The sequence below is a fragment of the Pipistrellus hanaki genome (assembly GCF_964339955.1).
Source record: "Pipistrellus hanaki genome assembly, chromosome: 4".
Taxonomy (NCBI): domain Eukaryota; kingdom Metazoa; phylum Chordata; class Mammalia; order Chiroptera; family Vespertilionidae; genus Pipistrellus; species Pipistrellus hanaki.
In genome coordinates this window covers 78,279,701-78,296,044 of record NC_140506.1, presented here as the reverse complement: position 1 = coordinate 78,296,044, position 16,344 = coordinate 78,279,701, and the positions used below count along the sequence as shown (strand labels likewise).

Here is a 16,344-nt window from a genome sequence, read left to right as displayed (position 1 = left end):
AGATATATACACGCCGAAACCGGTTTGGCTCAATGGATAGACCTGCGGACTGAAAGATCCCGGGTTCAATTCCGGTCAAGGGCATGTGCCTTGGTTGCAGGCACATCACCGGTCGGGGGTGTGCAGGAGGCAGCTGATCGATGTTTCTCTCTCATTGATGTTTCTAGCTCTCTATCCCTCTCTCTTCCTTCCTGTAAAAAATCAATAAAATATATATATTTTTTTAAAAGATATGTACGCATGTAATACCTTAATTAAAAAAAAAAGAAAAAAAAAGATAATAACACGGACAGTCACTATCACCGTGGCAACAGTGCTAAAAGGGTAATATTGACCCTAATAGTGGAATGACCAGGAACGACCAGTCGCTATGATGCATACTGACCACCACGGGGGCAGAGGCTCAATGTAGGAGCTGCCTCCTGGTGGTCAGTGTGCTCCCACAGGGGGATCTCCGCTCAGCCACAAGCAGGGCTGATGGCTGCCAGTGCAAGGGCAGGGGCAAGAGCCTCTCCCACCTCCACAGCAGCGCTAAGTATGTCTAACAGTGGCTTAGACTCACTCCCACAGCTACCAGAGGGATGTCTGACTGCCAGCTTAGGCCCTATTCCAGGGAGCAGGCCTAAGCCTGCAGGTGGACATCTCCAAAGGGTCCTGGACTGCAAGAGGGTGCAGGCTGGGCTAAGGAACAGCCCCCCTCCCACCTCAAGTGCACAATTTTTTGTGCACCAGGCCTCTAGTTGAATTATAAAGCTGGGAGGGATCTTAATGATTCCCTCAATTCATAGATGAGAAAACTGAGGCCAGGAGAGGTAAAGTGAATAGGGCAATTAATGGCAGTCTGACTGACATGAAGCCACCCCAGTGTTAAGCCAGTGACTTTCTACCATTATTCCTTCCTCCTCCTCTTAACCTTGCTTCTCCACCTTTTAAAGGCCAATAGTGGGACTTATGTACCAAGAACTATGAAAGAATTATGTTGTTCCTCATAACAACCTTTTGACAGTCATTTTTTAAAAGTTCATTTTACATATGTAAAACTATGTGCAGGAAGTAAAACCGAGTCAGGAAATGAAAGAGGCCACTACATCATCCTATATAATAAAAGGCTAATATGCAAATTGTCTCCTCCACCAGGAGTTCAACTGGGAGTTTGCCAGCGGTGGGCCAGCCAGCCAACCACCCATGGCCCCTCCCCCACCAGCCCCGCCCCTGATAGACCATCCCCACCCCAATTGGGGGGTGGGGCCAGCTGGCCAATCTCTGAGTTCCCTCCCCCTGGCCAGCCCTACCCAATGGGTTGCCATCCAGGTGGGCTGGAGAAACCCCCATCTGTGCACGAATTCAAGAACTGAGCCTCTAGTATTTCAGAAAACTGTTACATGTTTAGATAGAGAACTTTGCTAATATATTTGGGCTTTTCCTGTCGTCTTGAACCTGTTACCTTTTTCAGACATTATTTTCCCACTGATTTGCAAAAGGGTAAACAATGTCTTAAATTTGAGAGTTGGCATCTAGGATTAAGCAATATTATATTTACAGAAAAAAATTTCGATGAATGTCGTGTTTTCCAACGATCACAAATTAAAAAAAAAAAAAAAAGGAGCGTTCACCTAATAAATTATAGTAGCAGAGGCATTATCTTGCAGTAAAGACTACACTTCCCATCGAACATTGCGCCCTGATAAGTACTTCACCCTCTATCACTGGACCAAAACGCTAGCCCAATGCACCTCGGGAATTGTAGTTTTATGGTAGCCCAACCGTTTCAACGGCCGGGGAAGCAAATACCGGAAGTGCCGGCCCTGAGAGGTGGAGTCCCGGCGGCGGCGGCCGTTGCCTGGAGCCCGCGCTGTCGCTGGAGACTGATAATATGGCCGGGAGGAGGAGGAGGAGGCGGCGGTGGACCGAGCTGCTCTCTTTCAGTACCAGTTGAGCCGTCGGCTTCCTGACAAGGCCCGTGGTGAGGGAACGAAAAGTCCCAGGGCCGTGGGAGATGGGGTGTGCACGTGCTGAGGGGGCTTCACTCCGAGGGTCCCACCGGCGAGGCCGAATTAATTGGCGGAATTGGCGCCCGTGGAGCTGAGGGCGGGCTCCGTACGGAACCGAGCGCCAGTGCCGGGCTCCGGGCCTCGATCCCCCGGAAAGGCGCTGGTGCGGAGCCGGTGCCCGGGCGCCGGCGGCCGCGGGCGCGGCGGTGATGCTCGGATGCTGGCGCTGGGGATGGAGCCCCGTGGGCCCTGGGGATGGAGCCTCATCACAGGAGCGCGGGGAGGTGGGCGTGGGGCGCTGGGGCGGGAGCAGAGGGTCTGGGTTCGTAGACCCCGGCGCGAGCTGGAGGGCCACCTCCTATGGGCAAAACTGGGCCTTTTTTTCTTCTTCTCCTGCGGTGCTGGCGAGGGAGGGGTCCCTGGGTGTGCACTGGGCATTTCTGAACGGCCATATAGTAGCTAATGCCTCTGCTACTATAATTTATTAAAATGGACGCTCCTTTTTTTTTTTTTTTTTTTTTAACTAGGGCTCTCTGGGACCAGGTAGTTCCCACTCTTTGCTTCTATCTGGTGTTGATCCCAGTTCCCTGTCCCTAATTGAGGCCAAAGGCAGATGTTAGAGATGGATGTCATGGGGGAAGGATCTGGAAGGAAAGAGCCTAAGGAGGATGCCGTTGTCCGGCTTTCCACGTTTATAAGTTACATTTGAGTCTTAACCAGGAACCAAGCACTGCCACTGCCTTCCAGTTCATAATGTAGTGATAAACATCATCATCATATCATCATCTGCACAGTAAAAGCAGCCCCGATTTATTGACGCTTTCTGCATGTCCTGCAGGATACCGATTTCCAAACGTGTGTTAGTTCATCGAACCCTCACAGAATTCCTTGAAGACAGATGAGGTTTATCCCTATTTTACAGAGGATTCTGAGGCCTAGAGATGGAAAGAGAATTGCCAAGAACTCGGCGATTATGTGCCTGAGAAACCTTGCCCTTTATTGCCTCCAAAAGAAGTGTATGTCTTGGGGAGGGTTGGTGGGTCAACAACCAGCTAGCATCTGAAAGCAAAGCCAGATCTGTTCTGTGTTACTTTGACCATCCCCTTCCATGACCTCTCTGGCAGAGCACTGGTGAGGGGCGGCTAGCCCAGCCATGAGTCTGGGGTTTGCAAAGAGGCTTACTTGAAGAAGGGTCATGGTATAAATGGAGAAGACAAGGCATGTCTGAACTTGATGCAGCTGGCAAATCATTAGCTCAAGTGGGCCAATAATGCCCAGTGGCAAAATGTGGGGCAGTAGATTTGTGGTTGAGTGGCCTTGTAGCCAAGGCTCCCTTAAAATAAAACCCAGCTGACAGAGATAATTGTGTTGTGAGAAAGGAAGTGCACTCTTGCTTAATCATAGGATATGGATGCTCACTTTTTGAATGGGTTGCCTTTGCAACTTAGAGGTTCGAGAGTATTTGAAAATCCATGAAACTACCATTCTCCAAAGTCCATCCTGCCTCACTATCTTTTCTTTTTTTCTTTTTCTTTTTTTGTTTACATTATTGTTTGAGATCATTACCCTAATTTATTTATTCAATACTTTTTATCAAGTGATACTGTGTGCCTACACTGTTCTCTGTCATGGGGATTCAGCTGTGAGCAGGACTCAGAAAGTACCTGTGCTTATGGAGCTTACGATTTGGTGGAAGAAGACAGACAAAAGCCAAGAAAATAAACAAGATAATTTCAGATAGTGGTAAGTGCTATGGACATTGGGAAGCAGCAGTGTAATGTGGCAATGACTGACAGGGTTAAAGGGACAGCCTTCTTTTTTTCTTTTCTTTTTTTTTTTTTTAATATATTTTATTGATTTCTTACAGAGAGGAAGAGAGAAGGACAGAGAGCCAGAAACATCGATGAGAAAGAATCATCCATCAGCTGCCTCTTGCACACCCCCTACTGGGGATGTGCCCGCAACCAAGGTACATGCCCTTGACCGGAATCGAACCCGAGACCTTTCAGTCCACAGGCCGACACTCTATCCACTGAGCCAAACCGGTTTTGGCAAGGGACAGCCTTTCAAAGGTGGAGACCAACAAGCTGAGACTGAAGGGATCATTTGGTGATTTCCATAATCTTATTAGCACTTGTATTGGGATATTTTATGCATTATCATGTGCCATAAATTAACTGTTATAAGTTACTGTACATCTGCAATATGTATGGCATGCATGTACAGTTTAAGGGCGTGGATTTAACTTTCTGAAACAATGAGGCATATCTATATGATGTTGAAAGAAAAATAAAACTATTTCCATGAAGCTATTTTATTTCCTTAAATTTCCCAGACCTTTAGAATGGAATTTTATGCTTTCATAGGAAATATGTTATATTGATTACATGAGTAATATATTTATGCTCCCGGTAATGCTGGATGCATAATATGTTAAAAAATATTTTGAAGTATTTTAGTAGATATGGGGTTATTTGAATTTCTCTTATATCTTAGCTTCTGCATATTTGTTGTTAACACATCATAATATGGGTTGAAATTTAGACTGAACATTGAGGTATTGTTAAGGTGTTGGTTTTTTTTTTTACTTTTGCTTGTTTTATGAATAGTAAGTTTGGAAAATAACCTCATTCAATTCAAGAGAACCATTTCTCTGAAATTAAACTCTCACTCTGCATAAGTTAAATATAGAAACAAGTAGAATTGATGGGATCGTAGGAAGAAGTTATTCAGACTACCAGTTGGTCAAAAGTAGCAACATTTTTTTATCATCTAATCCTAATTTTGAATATGCCTTTTCTTCATTTCTAACTGTGCTATATTTTGTCCCTGACACTTTAGTGTACTGAATTTTTTTTTTTTTTTTTTTTTTTTTTTTTTCTCTGTAAGGCCTGAATTTTTAAGTGCCTTGAGACTTAGGACAGTATCATATTTTATCTTATTTCATCTTTGTATATCCTACATCATGAATTGAATTTCCCTACCCTCTTTCTTTTTTTGTTAATTAATGAATTGCTTTAAAATGAACACTTAAAGGAACATTATTATATTAGTTTTTCTGATTTTATAGTTCATTCCTTTGTTGGTTAGGAGTCTCATGATGTCTCTTTTTTTATTTTTCCTTGTTTATTTAAAGGAAACAGTGTTGGACATAAAGCTATGGAAACAGGCAATCAAATATTTAACGCTTGCTTGATGAATGAATATGGTGGCTAATCCTTCCTGGTTACCTTGTATTTCCATAGCCACCATAGCAATTTCCAGAAATTGTGAAATTACTGGGCTGATTATTTTAAGTAGTTCGGCAATGGTTCCAATTTTCAATAATAAAATAGAATTATTATGAGAATCAATAGGTTTTCTGTTTTCTACTGCTAACTGACTTGGCTAGTAATGATGGAGTCATAATATATTTTTTAAATATACAAGTAATAGACTTTGAACTCCATGATAGAAAAAGAATTTTTAAATTTAAATAGCCATTCTGTGTTTCTGGGTACCTTTGTATACTTTAGTTTTTCTTGTGCTGTGTAGCTAAGTCCTGCTAAAGAAAATATATTCTATTTTAGAACCTAAAGTTAGTAAAGCGGTAGAGAACTTTGTATCTTTCAAGTAGGTTTCACTAGTAAAGTTCTTAATACTTTTCTACACTAATCACATTTAAAGATTGATTTGCATGCAAATGTTCAGAAATATTTACTATGTGAGGTAAGCCTTAACTGGGTAAAATCTTGAGCCACTTACCTTATACTTAAGAATTAGCTCCTGCCGAAACCGGTTTGGCTCAGTGGTAGAGCGTGGGTCTGCGGACTGAAAGCTCCCAGGTTTAATTCCGGTCAAGGGCATGTACATTGGTTGCAGGCACATCCCCAGTAGGTGGTGTGCAGGAGGCAGCTGGTTGATGTTTCTCTCTGATCAATGTTTCTAGCTCTCTAACTCTTTCTCCCTTCCTCTCTGTAAAAAATCAATAAAATATATTTTTTTAAAAAATGTGCCAGTGCAACAGTGAAATTGAATCAATTTCCTTCTTTAAAAAAAAAAAAATGAATTAGCTCCTGATCAGTGAAAATTTTTTGAGAAGGCCAGTTCTAGGAATTGTGAATTCTAGGAATATTTTAGTGCTCAAAAAAATTTGCCAAATAATTAAGATCTACTTTTCTCAGCACATGATATTTTTCTCTTTTGCAGTGTGGTTGTGGGAAGATGGAGGAATATGAGAAATTCTGTGAGAAAAGTCTTGCCAGAATCCAAAAGGCATCACTATCCACAGAGAGCTTTCTACCTGTTCAATCTGAAGGCATTTCACTTATTCGCTTCCATGGAGTGGCTGTGCTTTCTCCACTGGTAAACATTCTTTGATTTTAAATAACCTTTTATCTATAGTGAACCATTAAGGCACTTGACAGGAAAAATAAAAGAAAGGCTTATAAACTTCAAAAGATGCCTAATTTATTTATAACTAAAGAAATGCAAATAAACTAGCTTTTTTTTTTTTCCTATTAGATTGGCAAAGATCTGATAGGACCTAATATTCCTTAGGTTGTGGTGAAAGAACACTTTGCTGAGAGAATCAGTTGATATTTATTTTTTGGTGAGCAATTGGGTAGTGTTTATCAGAATTTAAAAGTGTATATAACCTTTGACTCAGCAATTCCATTTTGGGGATATCTTACCATTATGTTCTCATCTAAGTGTCCAAAGAAATATTCATAAGGTTATGGTAGCATTCTTTAAAATAGCAAAAGACTAATGAACAACCTGTCCATCAGTAGTGGACTAGTGTAACTGTGATTCATCTTATAGAATCTCCTACAATGAGTATAATAGACCTAAATGTGTGGGCATGGAAGGATCTCCATGAGCTACCATAACTCACTGCACACAGCATGCTCTTGGAGACAGTGTGGAATAGCGGCTTAGAGTCCAGCGGTGGTGCCTTCTGGCCTGGGTTCAAATTATTGCTCTGCCACTTACCTGCTTTGTGAACTTACAGGTCCGTTTTCTTTATTTGTTAAATTAGGATAAAAATAATGCCTACCTCACAGGACTGTTTTGAGGATTAAATGAACTAATACATTTAAAATGCTCAGAACAGTATTTAGATCATAGGAGGAACTTAATATATGTTAACTATTTGGATTTTTAAATAAGGATATTGTATTCTTTCTCTGGAGAGGGGTAAGGAAATAAGATGAGAGGAAAGACACATTTTTCATCATAAACCCTTTAAATGTATGGGATTTTATGTCAAAAATTAATATGATTGAAAGAAAATTCATTTTTTATTATTTTTGTATAACAATAGTTAGATCAGTATTTTTGTAACGAAATTTTCAAACATACAGAAAAGTTGTAAGGGTAATACAATGACTATCACTAGTTAGATTTAACAGTTTTTAACATTTTGCCATCTTTGCTTTATCATGTGTATGATCTTGTGTGTGTGTGTGTGTGTGTGTGTGTGTATTTACCTACTCTTTTTGTCTTATTGCTGAACCATTTGAAAATTGCAAATATGTGACACTTCTCCCCTAAATACAGAGTGGGGCAAAAATAGGTTTGTATGGAAAGTAATATAATAATTAATAAATAATAACACAAGAATAAACTCTGTTTCATGTACTCATAATAGTTTTTTTTTTTAATATATTTTTTTATTGATTTTGTACAGAGAGGAAGGGAGAGAGATAGAATCATCAATGAGAGAGAGAGTCATCGACCAGCTGCTTCTTGCACACCCCCTACTGGGGATGTGCCCACAACCAAGGTACATGCCCTTGACCGGAATCGAACCCGGGACCCTTCAGTCCCCAAGCCGACACTCTATCCATTGAGCCAAACCGGTTTCGACCATGTATTCATAATTGTAAACCTACTTTTGTCCCAACTGGTATTTTGGTATATATATTCTAAGAATAAGGATATTCTCTTATATAAAATCCCAATACCATTATCATACCTTAAGATAATAATAATTTTAAAAGCATCTTCATGATTCTTTTCATATTCAGATATCCCAATTTACACTCAAACTGTCTTTTATGACTTTTTAAAATCTGAATCCAGTCAAAATTCACAAATAACATTTGCTTGTTACAATTTTTAATCTCTTTTGATTTGGAACAGTTCCTCTACCTCCTAAAAAAAAAATTTGATAGTGAATTTTTAAAGAGACTAGAGCAATTAATTATCTTGTAGTCTACCTTACATTTTGGATTTGTCTAGTTGTTTCCTTCATGGTAATGTATAACTTGCCCTTTAATCATTATAGTTCCTATAAACTGGAAATTAAGTCTAAAAGTTTGATTAGAGTAGGTTAAACATTTTGGGTAAGAATTGTTTGGAGATGATGCCATGTATTTCATAGTAAATTAAATCAGTTACAAAATATCTGGTTCCTCTAGCTTGATGTTCAGTTTGAATACTTGCTTTTATAGTGGTGCCTATCAGATGATTCTTTAAAGTATCTTCTTTCCCCTTTTTTATTAGCAAGTAAATGGAATGATTTTATTAGCAAGAATGGAATGATTCTTTGATACCATACAAATAGGAAAAATTTTATAACATTTTTATCAACTACTTGATGACATATTGCTTGATTAGTTTAATATCGACCAAAATGTCTACACGTTACAGCCTAGGATTTATGACTCCATCGGTTAACTTATTTATAAGCAAAATCTGATATTTATGGGCATTACTCCATATTTTTGTTTTCAATCTATGTTTTTATGTTATACTAGAGAACCAATGCATGAAAATTCATGCAAGAGTAGGCCTTCCTTCCTCCAGCTTCTGACACCTGCTTTCCTCTGGCACCGGGACCTAGGCTTCCCTCCTCCAGCCGCCTGCAGGCACCCAGGACCAGGGCTGGCTTTCCCCGGGCTGCCCACAGGCACCCAGGACTCAATTGGCTTCCCTCCGGCCCTGGCTTCATCAGGAAGAATGTCTGGTCTAATTAGCATATTACCCTTTTATTATTGTAGACTAGAGGCCGGTACACAAAATTCATGCACGGGGCGGGGCGGGGGGTGGGGAGGTCCCTCAGCCCGGCCTGCACCCTCTAATCTGGGACCCCTCTGGGGATGTTTGACTGCAGTTTAGGCCTGATCCTGGCAGTTGGACATCCCTCCTGCAATCTGTGACCGCTGGTTCCTAACTGCTCACCTGCCTGCCTGCCTGACCACCCCTAACCTCTCTGCCTGCTCACCCCCAACTCTCCTCCCCCCACCAGCCTGATCACCCCCAACTGCCCTCCCCTCCTGACCTGATTGCCCCTAACCACCTCTGCCTCGGCCCCACCACCATGGCTTTGTCCAGAAGGACATCTGAAAGGTCTCCCAATCTAATTAACATATTACCCTTTTATTAGTATAGATTTGATGGATGAAATATTGTAATTTTGGGAAAATTTTTATAACATGTTTTCCATTTGCATAAGTCTTAACTCCTTAACACAGTAACTAAATTTCCCAGAACTTAATAATTAAGATTTAAATCCACTGTAAAAAAAGATATAATGCATAGAAGTCTTTAGTTTCTTAGGTACATTACATTTTTAGTGGAGGTTACAAAGTAAACTAAATCTGTGTACTGATTTTGTAGGCAAATAAAATATCTATTTCTTTATCATTAATCCTTTAGATATTTTCTTGAGGTAGCAGAATTAAAATGTACTTGTTTTAGAATATTAGAATCTAGCCGAAACCTGTTTGGCTCAGCGGTAGAGCGTCGGTCTGTGGGCTGAAAGCTCCCGGGTTCGATTCTGGCCAAGGGCATGTATGTACATTGGTTGCGGGCACATCCCTGGTGGGGGGGGTGCAAGAGGCAGCTGGTTGATGTTTCTCTCTCATCGATGTTTCTAGCTCTCTGTCTCTCTCCCTTCCTCTCTGTAAGAAAATCAATAAAATATATTTTTTAAAAAAAAGAAGAAAAAAAAGAATATTAGAATCTAACTGACCCATTGAAGTAAGGGCTTGCCAAGTGAAGAGCTCAACAGTGGCCAAAAGGACTGATTTTATAACTCATTTTAGAGTATTTGAGAAGGTGTGTTTTTTCCTTTTAATTTTTTTTTAGTTGATAATTTACATACAGAAAAATGGACAGATCTTGGGAATTAAAGTTCCATGGACTTTGATATATGGTGTACACTTGTATTACACTCACACAGAACTTTTTCATCACCACAGATCCCAGTCAGTTACCCTGAACCACTTCAGATTTCTTTCATTATAGTTTTAACCACTCTTCTTTCACTATAGTTTTAATCACTCTGATTCAAAACTTTCTGGTTTTATGCTATCTGTATATTTATGAGAAATCCTTATTTATTATGTTTTGCAGCTTAATATTGAGAAAAGAAAGGAAATGCAACAAGAAAAGCAAAAAGCACTTGATGTAGAAGGAAGAAAGCAGGTTAATAGGAAGAAAGCTTTACTGACTCGTGTCCAGGAGATTCTTGAAAATGTTCAGGTGTGTAATTTAAACTCTATTCAGTTATAATTAAGAAATCATGAACTAAGCATTGAAGATAATTTTTCAAAATATGTTTGCACTTAATAGTTAATTACCAATATATTTTACTGTTCTGTTTGAAAAGTTTCATAATTTGTGATACTCCATTTCAATTATTCCAAAGAAAATTCACTTGCTTGTTAGTGATGACCAGTACTTGAGTCAGAGGGTACAAATACAATGGAGTCTTACATTGGATATAATTGCTTCTTGTGTGTGTCCTATGACTCTAAAAACACAGAATTCTCAGTGACAAAATGATACAATTGTCCATTGTACTTAACCTCTGAATTAATCAACCTAGTGATTCAATTATTTATTCTCATTTCTTCGTTAAAGTAAATAACTGCTCCCCAATTTTGGGGGTGAAAATTCTGCTCTTAGATACACAAATGCAATTTAAATTAGATGAATAGAATTAATTGCCTAGATGCATCTTAGATCCAAATTAAAACCATTTAAACAACTAATCCATACTTTTTATAATTATTTTTATTTAGTTTAATATAAATTTGTTTAAACAATTTGTTTTAAGGTCTGGATCATTTTATATTAAGAAGAAAATAAATGAGTTTTATTGAATAATTTCTGTCATTTATAGCACTGTTTTGTTAGTTTTTCATATTCTTAAGGATTTTTGGTTTGTGTATTTTATACTAGATGAAACATGTACAATGAGTTTTAGAACATTTCCCATTAACAGCTAGCTACTTTCATTTCTTTGTGAGTAGTAGATTTTAATTTGCAGGTTATAAGTACTTCATATATTAACTTTAAAATATATAATATGTAGCACAATAAGGGTCGGTTTTTTAATTTGATATTTTTTATTATTGAAATAAAAATGGTCTATCATCCTTGGTCCATTGAGGGAATATACCAAATATATTACTAAAGAGGTTATTGTTGAGTCTGAAAACTTTCTCTGTTTAATAGAGCATGTACAATGTTGACTATAATGCATTATGCAGGTAGAGATATTTTATATATTAAAAACAGATTTCTAAGATCTGTCACATCTTTAAAACTTATGATTCTAGCATAAACTTTTTTGTTATTTAAATCGTGTTACCAAACACTCGTGTTAGGGATATACAAAAAACATTGAACCTATGAATATGTTCGTAGACTTTGTGAATATGTATTTCTTTTGTTTTATTTTGGCCCTGAGTACACCTTGTTGTACTGTTTATTGCATAGTACCTGGAAACCATTATACTAGTATGTCTTGGGATTTGTACAAACAGGAGTACCATATGGTCTAGGAACGACACATGCAAAACAACGTGAAAATCTTTCAGTAATCATGATTCTGGAGTCTGTATTCACATAATATTATAATGATTTCTGCCAGTTTAATATATGCTTGTGTAATCTTTAGAAACTATCCTAGTTCACTTTTAATTTTTTTGCAAAAATTAATTATTTAAATACAAAATGAAATTTTTTTTCCCTGTTGGATCTCTTGTGTACATAATTGCTCTCATCTTAATTTATCAATTTTTTTTTACTTATTTTGCTTCTTCTAAAGTTCATTAACAGGTTTTAAATGATCATCAGTTAATTGTTTAAAGTTGAATTTTTTCTTATTTTTAAGTAATTTAAGCTACATGGCTGAGCTATCACTTACTACAAATTTATCTCATTACATAGACGAATTTTAGTTAAAATTTGGAGTAAGTATGTGGGAGACAGCGTCTTATTACTGAGTTATTTTTTTCTTAAACACTAACTCACCAGGGTAAGTTAGTCTTTGTTAAGGTGGGAATCATTTGTGTAATAAACTTAACGACTTGCTACTTGTCTTATATATTGCTATCCTTAAATGATAGCTCTTATAGGTGGAACAGTTGGTAACATTAATAACATATAAACAGAAGAAAGTTAAGGAAAATGCTTCTATTCCAAGATTAAATTGTACATGGATATATTAATATCTGTGTGTGTGTTTACATGTGCACATATGTTCATATATGTATCAGAATAATTTTCTTTTCTTTTTTTTCATCTTAATAAATAGGCAGGAATGACCACTAGATGTTATTTATAGTAATTTGAGCTCTATGTGGTATAGGATATCATAGGAAAAGGTAATCTTAGTCTTTATTTGTGTTTTCAAATATTAGAACTGAATTTTAAATTTTAGTTTTATTTAAAAAATAATAAAATCAAATGTGTTGTTTGCAATAAGTAACTATTACTTTTTAAACTTCATTTTTCAGGTTAGAAAAGCGCCTAATGCCAGTGAGTTTGATCAGTGGGAGGCTGAAACAGTTTACTCTAATTCAGAAGTCAGAAACTTAAATGTTCCTGCTACCTTTCCAAATGCCTTGCCAACCTCTACTGAACACTCTACTTTAGCAAAGTTTGAAGAGATAACTGGAATTTTGCCATTGAATAATGAGGACCAACTTAAATCTAATGAAATAGACTTAACTAGGGATTCCGAAAAATTTAATTTTCTGGAGCAAGGTGGTAGTTCAGATATTGGTCGTACAGAAAATGAAGCTTCTCTGAAGAACTTCTCAGCAACCCCACAAGAGACTCTTATTTCTGGTGGGGGTCTCCTCCCAAAACATGAAGAACAGGATCCATCTCTTTTAGAAGAAGTTACTCCAGATCCCTACTTAATGAGTCTCCAGAACCTGATGAAAAAGTCAAAGGAATATATAGAGAGAGAACAATCTAGACGCAGTCTGAGAAGTAGTGCAAAGGAAAGTGTTAATGAGAGTCACTCAGACAAAGAAAATGATGCCGTTAAAGTGACTGATTGTGTAAAGGAGAAGACTCCATTTATGGGCAAACACTGTACTTCAGTGATTCCTGATAAACCAAGCCTTAATAAATCAAATGTTCTTCTCCAAGGTGCTTCCGCTCAAGCAAGCAGCATGAACACAGCAGTTTCGGGTAGTTTTTCTAAAGCAGACATAGCTGTGGGAACTGGCCACCCCACTGTTTCAGATCCTGATTCTGATTTTAAAGTCATTCCCACTTTTGTTACTGAAAATAATGTTATCAAAAGTCTTATTAGTTCATATGCCAAATTACCCAGCCCCGAGCCAAGCCTGAGTCCTAAAATGCATCGAAGGCGCTCTAGGCCATCTTCAGCATATAATATACTTATAAACAATCCAGTAAATGCCTGTGAATTAAGTCCTAAAGGAAAAGAACAGACAGTAGACTTAATTGTTCAAGATACTAATGAAAAGACAAGCGTACCTGAAACGGTGCCAAAGTTACCAACTGATTTAACAGGAGTTTGTTCAAGCAAGGTTTATGTCAGCAAAAATACATCTGAAGCTATACAGGAAATGGTTTTAAGTAATACAAATCCGGTATGTCAATCTTCAGAAAATCAATTAGAAAATAAAGTTATTCCTGGACTTGCTATGGTGGAAGGTCAATTAACATCTGATGGAAGGATTCCACACAAAATGGACAGTGCAAGTACTGCAATGCCAAGTTTGCATGAACCATATACCATTGATCCATGTACAACAAGTCAAAACTTTGGAACCATGAGTGGACTCAAGTCAGCCGGTGTGTTAGAGAAAAGCTGCAGTTTACAAATGGAACTGAATAAGTCGTATGATGTAAAAAACCCATCTCCTTTACTGATGCAAAACCATAATGCCAGACAGCAGATGGACACCCCTACAGTGTCCTGTGGAAATGGACAATTTTTGGATAACAGTTTTGAGAAAGTTAAACGAAGACTTGATTTAGATATGGATAGTTTGCAAAAAGAAAACTGCCCATATGTCCTAACAGCTGAACAGGAAAGGCAACATTTGCCAGAAAAAATACGCCCTACAGGATCTGTCTACATCAACAAGAATAAAATGTTAGAAAGTATTTCCAGAGGTAAGAAACTTGGAAGTGTTTGATACCTGCCAAGCAAATGACACCTTTATTGAATACTTTTAATTGACATTTTGCAAAATAATCATCATCTATCTGTTATTTAGGGTACTTAATTTCTTATCGGAGAGCATATTAGCTACAGTTTATTGCCATTTGACTTTTCTTATAAGATTTTAAATTTTAATTTATGAATCTTTCACAATCCACTTGGTATTATAGAGACTATTGTTAATGATGAGGAAAAAGTTCTTGCATGAAATCACTCAGTTTTAATCCAGTGTATTGCTATGATTTCTTCCTTTAGAGCTGTGGTTTCTAATGTTTTCATCTATTTGTCCTTTCATTTGTGATGACATCTCCTGTAGTTGGCCCTTCAGTAAATACTTGAACATCAAATTATTAGAGAAGACTATCACAAGGCTCTGAACATTTCAAGAATAGTATCTTTAGCCTAGCTGGTTTGGCTCAGTGGATAGAGCGTTGCTTGTGGACTGAAGTGTTCAGTTATGGTCAGCAGCATATGCCCAGGTTGCTTGATCCCCAATAGGGGGCGTGCAGGAGGCAGCTGACCAATGATTCTTATCATTGATGTTTCTATCTCTCTCCCTCTCCTTTCCTCTCTGAAATCAATAAAAATACTTTAAAAAATTTTTTGAGCCGAAACTGGTTTGGCTCAGTGGTAGAGCGTCAGTCTCGGACTGAAGGGTCCCAGGTTCGGCTCCGGTCAAGGGCATGTACCTTGGTTGCGGGCGCATACCCAGTGGGGTTGTGCAGGAGGCAGCTGATAGATGATTCTCTCTCATCGATGTTTCTAGCTCTCTGTTCCTCTCTCTTCCTCTCTGTAAAAAATCAATAAAATATATATTTTTAAAAATTTTTTGATTACATATATAGATATAGATATAGATAGATATAGATATATCTTTCTTTAGCCCTAGCCAGTTTGGCTCAGTATATAGGGCGTTGGCCAAAGGACAGAAGGGTACCGGGTTTGAATTCAAGTCAAGGATTGTACCTCAGTTGCAGGCTCCATCCCAGGCCCTGGTCGCACATGTGTGGGAGACAACCAGTCAATGTGTCTCTCTCACACTGATGTTTCTCTCTGTCTCTCCTCCTCCTGTCCACTCTCTAAAAACACCAATGGAAAAATATCCTCAAATGAGGATTAACTCTACCCCCCCCCAAAAAAAAAAATAGTATCTTTATTGATAGAAATTATTTCAAATTTCTGTTGCATCTGATGTTATATTTACAACTTGCTAAAACATGTCTTCTCCATTACTACTTACTTTGTTGTCATGGTTCATAATTCTTCATTGTTGAGAATGGGAGACATAAGTTAACTAAAGTTCTTAGACATAAACATTTCAGCTTTAATGTGATATATGTCTTCCTGAAAAAAACCTCATGTTCTGTAAAATTGTTTGCTAAAAATAATAGGGATTTTAGGAAAAATGCTGACCATTTAAAACCTGTGCAATTTTATAAGAATGCTAATAAAAACAGTTGATAACCTGGGAGGCTAACCTGACCCTCCATGTAAACAACATACCATGACTAGAAGCTGTCTCAGGAAATCCCAAAACCAACACGTGGCGATTCTGGCAAGTGGAGGCAGCCAGGTTGCTATCAAAGTGGGCAAGGGAGGCAGTGCCCCCTCTCTAGTGAGGGAGCTACTTGTCTTGAAGCACTTATTACTATTTTATTATCAATACTTTTTTTTAAAAGGCTTTGTCAAAATACAACCTTTCATGGAGTGCTTTGAGAAAGAAGGGGCATGGAAAAAAGCTCACTTGTCTGCTCCACTAGCACATGGTCAGCAGCACCTTTTTTTCACTTTCATTTAAATGATCTATTTAAAGCTGAAAATGCTGACACAGCATAGTCATTTGCCTTTGTATTTCCAGAATAAATCTTGATAGCGGTGGGCACAAAGCAATCCTTAATAAAATTGACAATCAGCTTAACTCGGAAC

General features: G+C 38.1%; 1 protein-coding gene across 9 annotated transcripts in view; it reads left to right on the top strand.

Moving 5' to 3' along the window:
* Window positions 1-1,798: 1,798 nt before the first annotated feature.
* CCP110 (centriolar coiled-coil protein 110) overlaps window positions 1,799-16,344 on the top strand; it is a 29,661-nt gene continuing 15,115 nt past the window's right edge. For 4 of the 9 annotated variants that reach the window (XM_084880684.1, XM_084880682.1, XM_084880683.1 and 1 more), the window contains exons 1-6: window positions 1,799-1,963; window positions 3,590-3,734; window positions 3,859-3,960; window positions 6,180-6,335; window positions 10,335-10,463; window positions 12,728-14,369. In XM_084880684.1, coding sequence (XP_084736810.1) covers window positions 3,895-3,960; window positions 6,180-6,335; window positions 10,335-10,463; window positions 12,728-14,369 — 1,993 coding nt within the window. In that variant the 5' untranslated portion in view covers window positions 1,799-1,963; window positions 3,590-3,734; window positions 3,859-3,894. Of the gene's footprint in view, window positions 1,964-2,253; window positions 2,276-2,861; window positions 3,008-3,589; window positions 3,735-3,858; window positions 3,961-6,179; window positions 6,336-10,334; window positions 10,464-12,727; window positions 14,370-16,344 lie in introns of those variants that run through there. The other 5 variants (XM_084880681.1, XM_084880680.1, XM_084880686.1 and 2 more) reach the window with 5 other exon arrangements.